Below are 17888 nucleotides of genomic sequence, written 5' to 3'. Positions count from 1 at the left end.
CTGAAGCAAATGGGGTTAAGTGACTTGCCCAGGGTCACACAGCTAGTAAGTATCTGAGATCAGATTTTGAACTCAGGAAGATGAGTCTTTCTGATTCTAAACCCAGTAATCTATCCACTGGGCCACCTATCTGCCCCAATGATATGTTATAGTGGCTGCCAACATGAGCTAGGTTTCACTCACTCAATTACCCCAATCAAAACAACTGAGCCCCAGGACAGAAGTTTCAAAGACTAATGAGTTAACTTCCTCAGGGCCTGGTGCAAGGTTTGGTGGAAAGAATACAAGGTTTGGAGTTAGAGTTTAAATCTCAGCTCTGTGACTTACTACTTATGTCACCTTGGGCAAGTCATTAGCAATCTCTTTGGGCCTCAGTTTCCTCATGGAAAATAATTAGGTTGAGCTATCATATCCTTTACCATTGATGGAGAGCTGTAAGGGTCCTTAGAAGTCATCCAGTCCAGAGAAATCAAACTTGAATGACTTAAATATAACTGGGAAGTATTTACCAAAATAAATAAAAATAAAATACAGCATAGATAATATTTGTGGTTTCCTAAGTCATTATGCAGCCCACAGGCATCTGTTTCTATTTGAATCTGACACCACTGCTCCGGTTCACCATCCACATTTTACAGAAGAAGCCTCTCTGAGACCCAAAGAAATTGTGACTTCCTTAAGGTCACCCTTACTCCTAATTATGTAGTCCATCTAAGGTCTGTCCCAACCCCAAATTCTACCATGTATTACAGTATATAAAGAGTTAAATTGTAGTGTATAGAGTCTAAGTGCTGTTGGAGCTCAGAAAAGAGAAGTGTCAGTGAGGGCTGGGATAATCAGGGAAGGCTTGAAAGGCTTTGAATCAGGCCTTGACGGATGAGAACTCAGAGAAGAGAGAGGAGGAGCAAGAGCATGGGATACCAGGACAATCCAGCTCACGCTGAAACAAATACATTCCTGTCTTCTTGGCCTTCGATAAAAGCTTGAATGGCTGCCAACGCTGAAGTCCTTCCGGAAAAGAATGTGAGAGATTTTCTCTAGGTCCTTCACCTTCCACCCAGGGCTGCTTAAGGCCAAATTGAAAACTATGCAAATTGATAGTGAAGGGAGGCAATGGCGTGGGTGGTGGGTGGCCTCCTTGTCTAATCTCTCTCTACCAATCCTCCCTTTCCACTGACTTCCTCAGCCGCCAACCCGGAATGTTTCCTGCCAGAAAGACAGTGTTCATTAAGCAGACATTAACGGGAGACGTTAATCTCTCAGTTGGGTGTGATAACTCCCAGCCTGATTTACATGCTAATTGGAAGTCTACACGAGGGAAAAATTGAGAGAAAGGGTGTGGGGGGGTAGGGGTGGGGGAGTGGGAATGGCTGGCAATACAGAAGCCAGATTGAAGTTCCCAACTCAGGCCCCCAGGATTTGGTGAGGGGCATGGAGCCCTGCCGCCCGAGTTCTGTGTGAAATTAAAGGGGGTTGTCTCTGATGTTTTGCCTTTCTTTTCTCTGATTCACCTCCCACCTCTTCTGTTTCTACCCATAGGCCCCTGGTGCTCTCAGGTGCTCTGAAAAAATAATCAGATACGTTCATACTGAGGTTTTAATGAACTAATCATATGTTATCCCTCCTAGGGGGATTTATCTTTTAAAAGAGGACCCCAAGGAGAGAAAACAACAAAATGATATTGGGAAAAGAGGAGCATCAGGAATGGATTCGGATCTCAGGTCCAACACTTACCAGCAACAGGACCTTTACCTCTCTGCATCTCAGTTTCCCAGTCTGTTAAATTATCTCCCTTCTACCTACTTCTATTTCGCAGAGTTGTCATGGGAGAAATGCTTGGTAAACTTTAAAGTGTTTTGTCAGTGTAATTTGTTGTTATTATCATCATATGCAATATTAGCCCAAAGGAATAATTTTTTCCTTGTCTAGACCTGCAATTTCACAGATCAGGGGAACTTTCCAGGAGGGAACCTCTCTCTGCCAATACAGATAGCAATTAGTCTGCAACTTAAACTCATTAGAGAGATATCTGGAGGTACTAGGATTCACCTACGGTCACATAGACTTGAACCCAGGTCTTTCTGACTTTTAAAACCAGCTCTCTACCCCCTATGACACCTTACCTCTCAGAATAAATCATTAAGTGTGGAATTTCAAACACAAAGAAGGAAGGGGGTTTTTTTGTTGTTGTTGTTTTGGTTTTTTTGGTGCAGAAGTTTGGTTTGATGACTTTTTGTTGACCTCACAATTTTTTCCATGTAGTTAAATGCCTGCTCTGTCCTTGGATAAAGTCACTGGTAGAAGAAAGCTATGTTTGGGGAAATTTATTTTAACAGCTTAAGCAAGGTTTCAGAACTAGGAAATCTGTGAGTCCTGGATAACATATAACCCCCTATTTGGGAATTCAGAGGGCTGTGGAGATAGGGGAAGGACCCTGGATTTAATCAGTGTGAGTAGCCTCAACAGGGCCATGACAGACGGCGTGATGTACATAAAAGCCATCATACATGGATTCAACCCTGTTGATGATTAACGATGTGACCTCCAGTGAGTAATTTCCCATCTCTCACCTCAGTTACCTCACCTACAAAATGAGGGGATCGGAACAAATGTCCAACCAGACATCTCTGACCTCCCTTTCAGTTCTAGTATTCTATGTTCACATTTGTTTCAATCCCCCAAATGTTTCTCAAGTGCTTACTAGGTTTGGGGAGAGCATTGGGTGAGATATTAAATTTAGATGAAACATTTTCCCTGCTTTCATGGAGTTTATGGTCTAATACTGTCATATTATACCTACAAAATAAGCATATAACAAAACAATATATGGATAGTCTATAAGAAGTACAAAGTGCTCCATGAGGCAAGAATGGTCATAACTAACTAAAGGGATCAGGGAGATCTTTCTGGAGGAGGTGGCATTTGAGGTGGATGAGTGGGTAAAAATTCAACAGATTTGGGGATAAGTGAAAGGGAACAGCATGAGCAAAGGCATAGAGATAGGAGATCAGGCTCTATATCTATATATACATACATATATACATACATATATGTATACATACTTTTATATACATATATACACACACATATGTGCAAGAGATGGTGAGTAGTTCATTTTTGTTGTGGTATGTGCAGGAAGTGATATGAAATAACTGTAAAGGCTGTCTCTAGATTGTAGAGAACCTTGAATGACAAGCTAAGGCATTTGGACTACTTGATAGGCACTAGCGATTCATTTAGAGAAGTGGCATGACCACATTTATGTGCAAGAAGATAGATCTTAGCAGCATGTGAAGGATGGTTTGAAGTAGGAAGAGCCAAACGGCTGAAAGATCTATTGGAAGGGTAGTATGATAGTCCAGGTGGTAATGAAGGCCAATATTAGGATGGTGGCTATGGGGCAGATGAAGGGAAGAGAGGATAGATACCAAGACATAGACACAATCAACAGAACGCAATCAATTCTGTATGAGAGAAGAGAAAGATCACAGTCTGGATATCAGATGATGAACTTGGGAGACCTGGTAAGTGGTGATGCCACAGACATATGTAGTGAAATGAACAAAAGAAGAGCATAGTTAAGGGAAAGATAATAAACCAGCTTGAGATATGGTGAGTCTGACTTGAAACTGAAGCATTCTATAAGAGAGGTGGAGATGAGCCTGGAACTCAGGAAGAAGTCTGACCTGGAGATGCAGATATGGAAGTCATCAGCATAAAGGGGGTAGAAAGAATGGTGGAAGTGCCAATGGAAAAAAAAACTGTAGAGAGAAAGACAAAAAGAGGACTGAGAACAGAGCTTTGAGGAATGTCTCTTCAGTTTTATCATTCTTTGGTCTTGTGGTCCACCATGTCAACCTTCTTCCCCTTCCCCAATGTGCTTAGGCAGAAATGAAAAGCACAAAAAAAAATTCACCTGAATTAATGTAAAGACAACGCCCTTTTTTATAAGACTCCAGGGAAATGACATCTAGTTTTTATTCAACCTCGAAGATAAATGTTTAATTACCCCCTTCACAGCAGAGTGGCCGGGGACTATAATGACAGAGTGTTATATACCTCAGCAGATATGGCCACCATATCAGATGCTTTTGGCTTTATTGATCTTTGTCACAAGGGATGGTTTAATATAGAGGGAAGAGAGAGGCTTTTTCTTCCCAAAAATTCCCACGATGTAAAGACAAAATTCATTAATAAACACACATTTTTTAAGTCAGTCATGAATTCACTTGGGCCAGAAACCAAAGTAGAGTTTCTATCAGGTGATATACACCACCAGGACCAGAGATTAACAGACGTTGAATCCTGTTAAAAGAACAGTCCCTTTTCTAGCTAAGACAAAACCCTCCACATTTAGGATCCCCTGAAGCCAATTACAGTTTGTTGGTATATGACTATATGTCCAGTACCAATGTGTATGTAGCTTTACACATCACACAACAATCCATGAATTCATGGTATGCTAGCCCCACTTACTTACAAAGTTTGTATTATGTAAAGATCTGTTTTTCTCGGTCAAGACTAGAGTTGCCAGAAATTATGCTGTTTCTTTATGTTGCAGAGTTAAGGACACTTTTCCAATAGTTCTAGCCCTGGGTTTAATTGCTGTACAGAGAGAACACACATTTCTAATCGGCCCAAACAGTTCGGCTCGCTGACACAGCAAATGCAGCCAGCCTAGCTGTCACATCTCATCAGCCCTCCTGGGCTGGACATGACACTTTTTTACTTCTTCATAAGAACTGACTATTTCTGGGGTAGGTTGGATTCTCCAACTCTCCCGTAGCAGAGCCAGGTAGAGCTTAGCCGATGCGAAGAGAGCAAAAGGCCACGGTGTTTGGGAAGTGATTTGAGTTAGCTCTGGCTACATTTGTTCCACCCCTTTAGGACGTGAACTCAATTTGACTTTGGGTTCTCAGCTTGTCTGTGACCACAGCATCTCTCAGAGAAACTGAAGAGCCTGCCCATGTTCAGCTGAAACCATCCTTTTAAAAAAAATTCTTCCCGCTGTTTTCTCAGGAACCTGGATTTATTGGGGAGCAGGGAGGGAGAGAAGGGAAATGGATTGTTTGTTTGACCTTTGTCTGGTCTTCCTACTTCTAGATCCCAAAGAAGTGAAGGCAAAAATCCAAGGGAGTTGGCTTCAGTGATACAAAACTCAAGCTCTCCCCAGGAGCAGCATGATAGAGTGATGGAGAGTTAGTTGCACTTACACACACACACACACACACACACACACACACACACACACACACACACACACACACACACACACGCCCTCAGAAGGCTGAGGGGAAATAACCGTATATTTAGGGTCAGGGGAGCTGGGTCTGAATCTCTTGCCCTGTTGCTTACTCTCTGTGTCACTTTGGGCAAATCACATCTTTCGTCTGGGACTCTTTTTCCTCATCCATACTATGCAGAGGTTAGACTAGAGGATCCCTGCGGTCCCTTATGGCTCTAAATCCTAATATCCAAAATTGTCTTCAACTTCTTCAACCATCAAATTGTGAGGGAGTTGTACTAGGTGAGCTCTAAGATTCCTTCCAGGTGTGGGACTATGGGTGAGAACCTTAACCTTCTCTGAGTCTGTTTCCTCACCTGTAAAATGGGGCAATCATACTTTTGTTTACCTGAGTTGTTATGAAGAAAATTCTTTGTAAACCTTAAAACATCATGGAGTTATGAATTATTATTATTATTAGGTCAACCTGTGGTTTTAAAGCACATAGGTTCTTAGATTTAAAAATGGGGGAAGATAGATGTCCTATGCCTTCTTTCTTTTCTACTTGGCAGGTATCCCTGGAGTTTGTGAAGAGTGGTGACTATGCCCTTGAGAGGATGGGAGTGATCTACCCTGCCCAAGTTCATGTCAAGCCTCCATTTGATCCAGACAACAAGAGAGTAAAGGGAATATATTAACTCCAGAAGTCTCTGATGTTGACTGCCTGGCAAGTGGAAGTGCCAGGGGCCGATGAAAGGAAGATGGGAACAAGCTCACAATCATTTCCAGCCAGCCAAGGACCGAGCCCTCCACTACAGCTGACTTCTACACATTCTGTGCCTCTCCTTATCTGAGCCCTAGAATTGACTGAGTCCTCCTGTTGTTCTTTGCTTAAAAATCAGAATGAAGTCCAGTCTATTGAAGAAATTGTTTTCTGGTTATGTTTTGGAAGAAACTTTCAGACTCAGAATTAGGGTGACGGGAAGCACTACTTCCTCAAATATCAAAAATCCTTGAAAATATGTCAAAACATATCCTTAAATGGTTTTCCAATTGATCCCCATTCAAAAAATTTGTTCCACCAACCACACTGTAACCTTCTTCAGCAGATGAACTGTTCCTTGTATCCTCCAGAGATACATGAGACAGTGTAGATCTCATGGAAGACATTTGGTAAATACTTTAAAAAATTGAATTGACATGAACCAATGAGCCTAAAACTGTAACAAAGTCAGGGTTCAGGGGCCGCTGACCCAGTGGGATTCATTTTCCTGCTCCCAAGGGAAACCCAGGGGAAGATTAAAGCAGGGCTTTGTTCCTGAACCCAAAGGCCAGGCTCCAGGGAGGCCCACGGTTCTTCGAAGTATGATTCTGTTTAATAATTGAACAACCCCTGAAAACAAGCTTTCAGTTATACGTCTGTGCATCTACAATAGATTTTCATTTACCATGGGACCTGTTCATTGCCAGCCTTCCAGAAGTCTTCTGCTTAATGGCACTTTCCTTTGTATTTTATATTCTCTATCATTTTAACAAAATTCTTTTTATGCCTATGTCTTACCTGCAAACTTGATCTGAAGACCCCTGAGGGAAGGCTCAGATTATGTCTTTGTATCAGTCATTGTTAGGAGGTAGCACAGTACAGATAACATAGCACATGCTCAATAAATATTTGTGAGAATGTGACAATAATATTTATGTATTTAATTTCTTAACCTTTTCATTTAATTCAATTCAGTCAGTCATTTCTTGCTAGGGTACAGGGATGTGGTTGGGATAATTCATATAGTGCTAGGAATAAACCTGTCTCCAATTAGGTGACTATCTCCTCCCTGGAGGAGAGACTTCAGTGCCAGAGACACAGAGAACTGGCTATCATCCCTGAATATATGATGTGCTGGTTCTCTCAAGTACACACAAAAATGGTTTGGATACCTCTTCTCTTTCCTGATTCACGTCAGAGATACAGCTTGAGTCAGTCAATAAACATTTATTAAGCACCTACTATGTGCCAAGTACTGTGCTAAACCCTAGGGGAACAAAAAGAGGCAAGAGATGGTGCCTGTCTTCAAGGAGCTCATAGTCTAATGGGGGAGATACTCAAACAAACACGTACAAACAAGGTTTATGCAGGATTAATAGGAAATAATTAGCAGAGAGGAGGCACTAGAATTAAGAGGGGTTGGGAAAGGCAGGATTTTAGTTGGGACTTGAAGGAAGCCAGGGAAAGTGGAGGCACAGATCAGGAGGGAGAGGGGAATAGCCAGTGAAAATACCTGAGGTTGAGAGATAGAGGGTCTGGTTCATGGAGCAGCTAGGAAACCAGGGTCACTAGACCGAAAAGTACGTGCTGGGGAGTGAGGTATAAAAAGACTGGAAAGTGGGTGAAGGAAGGGGAGACTAGGTTATAAAAGGATTTGAACGCCAAACAGAGGACTTTTTATTCAATACTAGAGGCAATAGAGAGCCGATGGAGTTTATTGACTAGGAAGTGATATGGCACCTGGGAGTGACATGGTCACACCTGAACTTTAGGAAAATCACTTTGGTGACTGGATGGAGACTGGATTAGAGAGAGGAAGCAGGCAGACCCTCCACCAGACTATTGCAACAGTCCAGGCATGAGGTGATGAAGGTGGTGGCCTTAAAAAAAGAGAGAAAAGGGGGCATATTCAAGAGATGTTGCAAAGGTGAAATGACAGATCTTGACAACAGACTGGAAATGGTGGGGAGATGTGAGAAATAATGAGGAGACAAGGATGACACCTCGGTTTTGAGCCTGAGGGACTGGGAGGATGGTGTTGTCCTTGACAGTGATAAGGAAGTTAGGAGAGGATAGAATTGAGGGGGAAAACTAATCAGTTCAGTTTGGGATAGGTTGAGTTTAAGATGTCTGCTGGACATCCAGTTGGAGGTGTCTGAAAGACAATTGGAGATGCAAGATTGGAGGGCGGTAGAGAGATTAGGACAAGATGGGTAGATAGAAGAATCATCAGTCCAGAGATGATAATTAAATGCTGATGAGATCGCCAAGTGAAGCAGTTTAGAAGAAGAGAAGAGGGCCCAGGACAGAGCCCTGTGGGACATCCTTGGCTAGTGGGCATCAACTGGATGAGGATCTGGGAAAGGAGACTGAGAAGGAGGGGTCTGACAAGTAGGTGGAAAACTAGAAGAGATCGGTGCCTGGAAGTCCTAGAGATAAGAGAGTGTCAAAAACAAGAAAGTGATTAACCTTGTCAAAGGCTGCTGAATGGTCTAGAAGAATGACCACTGAGAAAAAGCCATTGACTTTGGCAATTAAGAGATCATTGATAACTTTGGAGAGAGTGGTTTTGGTGGAATGAAGAGAACAGAAACCAGATTGTAAGGAGTTAAAAAGTGAGTGACAAGAGAGAAAGTGGAGACACCTATTGTTGACAGCCTTCTCAAGGAGGTTCACACAAAAGGAGGGGAGGGGGGGAGAAAATAAACATTTATGTAGTGCTTACTATGTGCCAGGCATGGTGCTGAACACTTATCATTTGATCCGGACAGCCACCCTGCAAGGCAATTATTTTTACCTGCATTTTACAATTAAGGAACACAGGCATGGACAGGACATTGATGGGCCCTTGCTTTAGAGGGATTCAACATTATTTTAGTAAAATGTGACATCTGGGGTCTTCTCTGAGCTGTTCTGGCTCAGAAGGCTTTGACTGATCTCGAAACATTGGGAGAGATTCTGTCAGGGTCACAAAAGGGAGTTCCTTGGAAAATCGCCTGCGTCATATTTCTCAGAGAAATCTTAGGACTGCTGAGGTAGTAATGTTTGTCCACTAATGTTTACTTGTTGAATAGTTTTTCAGTCCTGTCTGACTCTTCATGACCCCATTTGGGATTTTCTTGGCAAAAATACTGGAATGGTTTGCCATTTCCTTCTCCAGCTCATTTTACAGGTGAAGAAATTGAGGCAAACAGGGTTAAGTGACTTGCCCAGGGTCACACAGCTAGGAAGTGTTGGGATCCAGACTTAAACTCAGGAAGATAAGTCTTCCTAACTCCAGGTCCTGCACTCTCTCCCCTGAGCCACCTAGCTGCCCCATTATTTCCAATTAAAGTCATAAAGGTGGAATTTTATGGCTTATGCCCATGACCATTTACATCCCAAACGCTACTTTTCTAGAAATGTCTCCTTGTGGTAAAACAGGCTAAGGAGAAGTTTGGGCCAAGTATAATATAATATGAGATGATAGAATGTGATATGATCCAATATGATACAACACGGTATGATGTGATAGAGTATAGCATAATGTAACATAATATGGTATAGGATAGGACAGTGTAATATAATATAATTAATGACATCATGTCATGATGTGATATATGATATATGATATACGATTTAACATAATACGGTATAGTATAATACAATACAATACAATATATAACCAACTTCCTAAAGAATACAAATCCTGAGGGAGGAGTCTGACACCTAAAGAAATATGAGAGTTTTGGTCCTTGGGTATTTTCAAACATTTGAAGTCATTGGATTCCCCCTAACTTAGGTGGGTTTTTCCCCCTATTCTGTAGGTCATTTGTGCCAGACATATCAACTAATTAGTTTCTATTGATCACCTCCTATGTATTATCCATTGCACTAGGCCCTCTCTAAAGGAGCTTCCATTCTAATTTGAGGAATCGTGGAGGTGGGGAAGCATGTACACGTATAAGTATATACAGAATAAGAAAAAAGTGTAGTCAAATATTAGCTACTTAGGGAAGGAAGGTGCTAGCAATGGGGGGATCAGGAAAGGATCTGCACAGAAGGCAGCATTTGATCTTGAAGGAGGAGAGGCAGAGATAAAGAGAAATGATGGCACCAGCCATGAGGAACAGCCAGTGAAGAAGCACAAAAATGTGAAACCTTTGCTCAGTTAAGAAGTACTCAGGCATCATTAAAGTAAAGCATGCCGTCATGGAATCATGCCATGTAATTCATGTGAGTTCCTTGAGAACAGCCTTTGTTTTATTTTTATCTTTATACCCCCAGCACCTAAAATGGTGACTGGCACATAAAATGCTTGTTGGTTGATCGATCCCTTTGCACATAGAATTTGAGAATTGGAAGAGGCCTCAGAGGTAATCTAGTCTATCCCGCATACAAATAGGAATCCCTTCTAGAAATCTTGACAAGTCATCCTCGAACATCCACTTAAAGACCACCAGTGATGGGGAACTCACTACTTCTTGAAGCAGCCCATTTCACTTTGGGTAGTTCTGATTGTTAAGTATATTTCTTCATATAAAGCCAATATCTGCCTAGTTCTTACCCTACGGAACTGAGTAAAACAAATCCAAATCCTATTTTTTTATGAAAGAACTTTAAAAAAATTATGTGCTTGCTCTCAAGGCTCTCCTAAATATTTTTTCCAGGCTAAATATCCCAGATCTTTTGATGAATTCTCACAGGGCATGACTCACAGCACTGATAAGTATCTAGTCTAACCCCCTCATTTTACAGATAAGGAAACCAAAGGCCAAGAGAGGTTGAGTGATTTTGTGTTAGGTCCCTCAGGTCATAATCATTGGAGGTAGAATTTGAACGCAGGCACTCTGACTTCAGAGCCAGGTGAGGTGGTTTAAATCCCCATTCATTGTTCTGTAGACATACTTCAGCTTGTCAATGTCTTTCATAAAATGTGGCACTCAGAACAGGACATGTGGTCTGATCATGAACTGAAGTTCTACAAGGGGAAGTGAGCCCAGGAAGGATAGGAGAGGCTCGAGAATGAAATTCTAAAGACACAAGGGGAAACAGTTCCAGTAAGGAAGAACCATGGGATTTGATCCCTAGGGAAGTAGAGAGAACTTATAAACCTCAACACAGATTTTGAAAAGAAATAGATAGACAGAAGATGGAAGCGAGGCTGGGTAATAAAGGATGAACATGAAAGTATGGCATCATCTTGTAAACACCACATCCGTGATGCTAAAGCTTAAAATAAGCTGAAGCTGTTGAAGGATGTTAAGAACGTTTTTCCAAAAAGGGAAGTGAACACAGTAGGTAAACTAAAAGCCAGTGAGATTCACTTCAGCTCCTGGAAAAACCTCTGGAACGAATCATTAAAGGGATGGTTCATGAACTTCTAGATAAGGAAGCAGTGATTACAAAGAGCCAATGTGATTTCGTGAAGAACAGCTCGTGTCAGACTAAGCTCATTTCATTTTTTGACAAGATTATTAAACTAGTAGATGATAGAAATGTTGTAAATATAGTTTGCCCAAATTATAGCAAAGCTATTGATAAAGCGTCTTACTATATTCTTTTCTAAAACAAATTTTCATTAATAATAATATATTATTATATATTATATTAATATAATATATTATTATATATTAATAATAAATTATTTCTACATCACCTAAATTTTTCTCAATATCTTTCCCTTTGCACTTCCCAGAAACTCATGCCACACAACAAAGAATATTTTTAAAGAAAAAGAAATAGAAAAAAAAACAAGTAGTAAAACCAAACGATACATCCAAAAATCTAAAAACATACACAATGTTCAATACCCATGGACCTCCCACCTCTGTAAAAGAGTGAAGGGAGATATCTTCCCATCTCTCTTCTTTGGAGTCCAGCTTGTTCTTTCTAATTTTCAGTGTTCACTTTCAAATGTTTTGTGGAGGTTGTTCTCATTTACATTGTAGCCGTTGTATATATTGTTTTCTTGGCTCTGGTTACATCACTTTGTATCACTTCACTTAAGTCTTCCCATGCTTTTCTGTATTCATCATATTCACTGTTTCTTACAGCACAGTAATATTTCATTGTGTTCATGCTATTCTTATATGAATATGGAGAAATGTGGGTTAAAAGTGAAAACAGATCTGGTTGTATGGCCAGACTCAAAGAGAATAACTGAACTACCAATCGATATTTTTTAAGTGCTAGCTACATTGCTAGCTGTGCTAAGGACCAGGAATACAGAGAAAGACAAAAACAAGGTGCCTGCCCTCAGGAAGCTCACATTCTAATGGGAGAAACAACATGTAAACATTTATTTACGTACTAGATATATAGAGACTAAATGGTATATATAGAGATAATGCCAAGGTGAAGACATGAGGGCAAATTCTTGACCCAGTGAGTAGAGCACTGGCCCTGGAGTCAGGAGGACCTGAGTTCAAATCCAGCCTCAGACCCTTTGATGTACTTACTGGCTGTGTGACCTTGGGCAAGTCATTTAGCTCCCCTCCAAAAAAAAAACCAAAGTGAAGACATGAGTAGTGGGGTACAGGGGAACCCAGAAAAGGCCTCTTTCAGGAAGTGAGATTTAAGCTTAGATGATGGAAACAGGGACCATATACAAGGAATTTGACATGCTAGGGCGGTGGGCTGAATCTAACAAGGTTAGTCAGAAGGGATAAATGTAAAGTCTCCCATTGTATATAAAAATCATCCCAATGATAAGATGAAGGCGGCATAGTTAAAAGCAGTTCAGTCAACAAAAAGAATTGGAAGTTGTTAAGGTCCACAAGCTCCGTGAGTCAGCAGTATAGTATGGCAGCCAAAAAAGCTAATACAATCTTGAGCTAAATTAGAATAGAATTGAGAATTCCAGGAACAGAGAAGTGATTACTACATTCTGCCCTTGCCAGACATCATCTCGAATATTGTGTTCAGTCCTGGTGCCACAACATAAAAGGGATAGTGATAAGCTAGGGAGTATCCAAAGGAGAGAGGTAGCTAGGTGGCTCAGTGGATAGAGAGGTGGGCCTGAAGTCAGGAAGACCTGAGTTCAAATCTGGCCTCAAACACTTACTAGCTGTGTGACCCTGGGCAAGTCACTTAACCTCTGTTTGCCTTAATCCACTAGAGTAGGAAATGGCAAACCACTCTAATATCTTTGCTAAGAAAACCCCATGGACCGTATTGGCATGCTATGATCCATGGGCTCACAAAGAGTCAGATACAACTGAACAATCCTAAGGAGGGCAACCAGGAAAGTGAAGGGCCTTGAGTTCATGTCATAGGAAGACAGGCTGAAAGAACTGGGCATGTTTAATTTGGAGGAGAGAAAACTCAGGATAGGAAGTGGTAGATGTCTTCAAGTCTTTGAATGGCTATCATGTGGAGCAATGAGTAGAAACTGGAAAGACATCATCTCAGGCTCAATGTCAGAAAGAAATTATAACAATTAAGAGCAAAAGTGGAAGGAGCTGCCTCAAGAGAAGTGGTGGGTTCTCACCTCCATGGAGGTCTGCAATCAGGCCTAGAGCACCTACCAGTTGGGTTGTAGTAGGGGGTTCTTTTCCTATATGGGTCGAATTGGATGGCTGCCAAGTTCCCTTCCAATCCTCCATTTCTATGTTTCCTTGAGAGCCATGGCACTATTACTCCCTTCATTTTGGGTCATCCTGCTGTTTCTATTAATGCTTCCTAACAGGATGTCCCTTTGTAAGAGCCCTTCTGAGCAGCTTTACTGTGGCAAAGCGGGAACCCAGCCTGCTCAAAGGCCATGTCAGCAGAGCACAAGGTCTAGCAAGTCCTACCAAACTGGCAAGGCTTTGAATTCCTCTGGCCAAAAAATTAATTTCTGGGTGATCAACTTTTCACTGATGAGCTTCTCCATATTGACTTGGGCTGGTCCTCAGACTACAGTCCATCACCAGGCCCTAAATCTATCCTGTTGAAGAATCTCTCTGTTTAGCGGCAACATGATGTAGTGGACAGAACGTTCAACTTGGAGTCTGGAAGACCTGGCTTTGAATCTTGACTCAATCACTTATTAGCTGAATGAACTTTACAGAGTCACTTAACCTTGCTTGTTTTCTCATCTGTAAAATGGGGATAATATGTGTAGTACTTACCTCATAAGATAGTTGAGAGGGTCAGATGACATAATGCACACAAAACATTTTACACAGTAGAAAGCGTCATATAATGAGAAAATTAGGTGGCATAGTTGATAGAGTCTTGAAGTTGGAATCAGGAAGACCTAAGTTTAAGTCCTGTCCCAGACTCTTATTTAGCTGTGTGACCCTGGGCAAGTCATTTGACCTTTCTCAGCCTTGGTTTCCACATCTGTAAAGTGGGAATAAGAATTGTACCTACTTCCCAGGATTAGATGAGTTAGCATGTGTAAAGTGTTTTGTAAACCTCAAAGCACTATAGTAGCTGCCCTTGTATAAAGCTTTCAGCTGTTAGTGGTGCAATATGGTGGATGGAGAACCAGAGTCGGGGAGTCCTGAATTCAAGTTCAGCTCCTGACACATAGTGGCTGAGCAGCCCAGGGCAAGTTACTTGATTTCTCAGTTTCCAAGGCAATTCTCCTAAACTGTAAATTGCAGAGAAGGTATAGTTCAGCACAGGCAGGTAACACCTGCTCATCAGGAGTTGCCTACGCCAACAAAATTATAGGTCCAGTTCCATCTGTTTTTATTTCCAGGAAAAGAAATTTCCCTGAGCCCTCTGACAACCCATGCAGTGCTTACCATTTCCATTTGTCAGAAATTTCTGGCAATTTTCTTGGGTTCACTCTTCAGTAAAAACAGGAAAGAAGGAAATACATATTTGTTCAGTACCTTGGGCCGAGGGCTTTACAAGTATCACCTCATTTAATCCTCACAACAACCCTGGGAGGTAAGGGTTATTATTATCCCTATTTTACAGTCACCGAAATCAAGGCAGACAGAGGTTAAATGACTGGCCCAAGATCACATAGCTAGGAAGCATCTGGGATTGGATTGGAACACAGGTCTTCCTGACTCCAGGGTCTGTGTTCTATCCCCTATGCTATCTAGATGCCTCTAGGGAACTAGTAGGCCATTTTGTTTCCAGTTTAGTCAGACACCAGCTTCCTTAAGTTTATGCTCCTTTGTCCCGCCCAAGCGTCTGACTCCCCTGGAGCTTTACTAAATGCTGGACCAAGACAACCCTTTTTGGCCCCTCCATGGATTCCCACAGAACACCTGGGATGCCTCTTCACTAAATTAATTCAAGCCAACCCAACCCAACAGGTGTCTACTAATCTACTCCAGTCCAGGCAGAAGAGACCACAGCTGCCACTGCATTCAGCTATCCAAACACAGAGCCTCCTAAATTGCTAGCCTGGAGCCTGGTGAGAGGTGTATGTGATGGGGGGAGGGGCCGTCTCTCTTCTGGAAGACACCACTCACCCTAGTCCGAAAGCTTCTCCCCTTCTCAACCGCAACAGCCTCCAACTAATCCCCACTTCAGCTTTCTGCACCTCCCCATTGTTATAAATAATGTTGCCTGCAGTTGCCTGACATTTCTAGGCAGAGGAATTTGTAATATCACAGCTGCCATGGACCTAATTAAACAAATGGCATCACTGCGGTCTTCCCTTGATATATGAGTAAGAGCCCAGCCAAAATGAGGAAGTGCCAGGCTGCTCGATAATCAACAGAGAGGCCAGATAGAAAGCGTATTGATTGTGCATCCATTCCTGTCCTCTCTCAATCACTGAGATTCTAGTTCTCCTCCTTGAAGTTGGGTCCCTTTGAAATAGCTGGTAAGAGCAGAGAGAAAGAAACACTTGCCACAATGAAGGCACTGAGGAGAGGATAACAGGGAGAAACCAAACTGTACTGATATGCCCCGAGACATAAGAAGGCATCTTATTCCCACCACTCTGCTCCCAGTGACTTGATGTGTGACCTCAGGCAAGTTAGTTCCAGGTTCCCAGCCTCACTGTGTAAAGCAAGCAGGTGATTTTGAAAGTCCCTAGTGTATGGGTGTGTTCACATGTTGCCCTTCTCAGCCAAAAGGTATGTATTTTAATAGAGAGTTCTTGAAGATACTACCTTGCCCCAGAGAATGACTAAACTTTCAAAAATGTCCAGGCTGTGGTAGAATGAGTTGTTGGGTGAGTGTTTGGAGGGGATGGTCAGGGACAGTGTGGTAGAGTGGAAAAGATGGCCATTCCACAAGGGGCCAAGTCCTGAGTTTGACTCTTAGTTTTGCCCTTTACTGGCTGTGTGACCTTAAACAAATCACATCACTTCTTGGGGCCTCCCGTATAAGGTTCCCCATGTATAAGGTTCCTCATGTATACGGTTCCTCATGTATAAGATCAGGGGGTTGGATGAATTTTAAGGTGCCTTCCAGCTCAAAATTCAAGTGTCATAGAGTAGACAGAATATGGGTTTTGGAGTTCAAGGGCCTGGGTTCATAAGATCATAGATTTAGAGCTAGATGACAGCTCAGATGCTATCTAATCCAATCCTCTCACTGTATAGGTCACACAGGTAGCAGGCATCAGAGTTAGGATTTGAACCCAGAACCTCCGACTCCGAAACCTGTGATCCTTGCAGCGAAACAAACTACCTCCTAAGGCAGGCCTGAATCACTACTGTTACTTACTAACTTCATGACTTTGGGCAAGATAACTAACTTCATGACTTTGGGCAAGACTTTCTCATCTGTGGAATGAAGGTGATTTCTAAAATTCTTTCCGCACCGAGTTCCCAGGTTCCCTAAATCATGTGGCTGCCACCTGCTCCCAGGGGAGGTCCAGATGACAGGTGTTATACAGCAGATGAGAAAGAGATAGCATTAGCTCTGGGTTAGCTTTTTTAATCGACCAATGAAAGTCTCACTTGGCTCACTGCCTAATTTCTTTGGACTCAGTCTGATTCCCTTCAGGCCCTGCTCATTTCTGCCTCTGGCCTAATTGTCCTCTCAGGAGGAGCTCAGTCACACTGCTTGGTTACCACCGGAAATCACTCAGCTCTTCATGACCAAGTCTTCTTTGTCCCCCTTCCAGCTTTATTTTTAAATGCTCCCCAAAATTAAGGTTTCAAAATGCTTTTTTCCTTTGCCATCATACTAATCCTTTAAAATACCAGCTCCCTCATTCTATTCTTCTCCGAATGTGCCCAAGCAGCCCCCACCTCCCCACCGCAGCCCAACTAGCAGATTCTGATGCCCATCGTTTCTGGTGGTAATTGCCTCTCTCCCTGCATTTTGAAAACCCAGTTCTTTCTGGAAGAAAGCTGGGGGCTCCTTTCCTCCAGTGGTGATTGCCTAGAATAGATTTCCTAGCAACTGCTCAGACCTAAGTAACTCTACCTCTCCCTTAGCAGAAGCTGGTTCCTTTCAAGATTGTTTTTTTTCAAAGGATGAGAGAGAAAAAAACTAAAACACTTCAGTTTAAAATCGTAAAGTATATACTGGTGACCTAAGCTTGCAAGCTAGGAGTCACTCTGGATTCCTCACTCTCAAATCCCTCCGCACTCCCATACCCAAGCTGTTGCCAAGGCTGATCGATTTCACCTTTGCAGCATCTCTTGAATACACCCCCTTCTCTCCTCTGACACTGCCCCTACTCTGGGGCAGGCCCTCATCACCTCACACCTTGATTACTGCATTAGCCTGCTGGTGGGTCTGCCTGCCTCAAGTCTCTCCCCACTGCATTCCACCACTACAGTGATATTCTTAAAGTACAGGTTCAATCATATCACCACTACCCCACCACTCAACAAACTCCAGTGGCTTCCTTTTGCCATGATCAAATATGAAATGCTCCATTTGGCATTCAAAGCCCTTCATAAATTAGTCCCCTCCTCTATTTCCATTCTTCTTACATCTTACTCCTAGGTGCTCCACAAATAAGACACTCTAGCTCTTGGCTCTTGGCATTTTCTCTGGCTGTCC

The 17888-nt window shown here is 42.3% G+C and overlaps 1 protein-coding gene across 1 annotated transcript in view; it reads left to right on the top strand.

Annotated features, from left to right (window-relative positions):
- Positions 1–6918, top strand: part of SARDH (sarcosine dehydrogenase) — a 135242-nt gene extending 128324 nt beyond the window's left edge. Inside the window, 1 exon segment of the mRNA XM_036749434.1 lies at positions 5797–6918. Within this exon segment, the coding sequence (XP_036605329.1) occupies positions 5797–5922 (126 nt within the window). The 3' untranslated portion in view covers positions 5923–6918.
- Positions 6919–17888: the final 10970 nt, after the last annotated feature.

Source organism: Trichosurus vulpecula, chromosome 3 (assembly GCF_011100635.1).
Source record: "Trichosurus vulpecula isolate mTriVul1 chromosome 3, mTriVul1.pri, whole genome shotgun sequence".
NCBI lineage: Eukaryota > Metazoa > Chordata > Mammalia > Diprotodontia > Phalangeridae > Trichosurus > Trichosurus vulpecula.
Note: the sequence above shows the minus strand (reverse complement) of the source record. Positions and strands in the feature narration are given on the sequence as shown.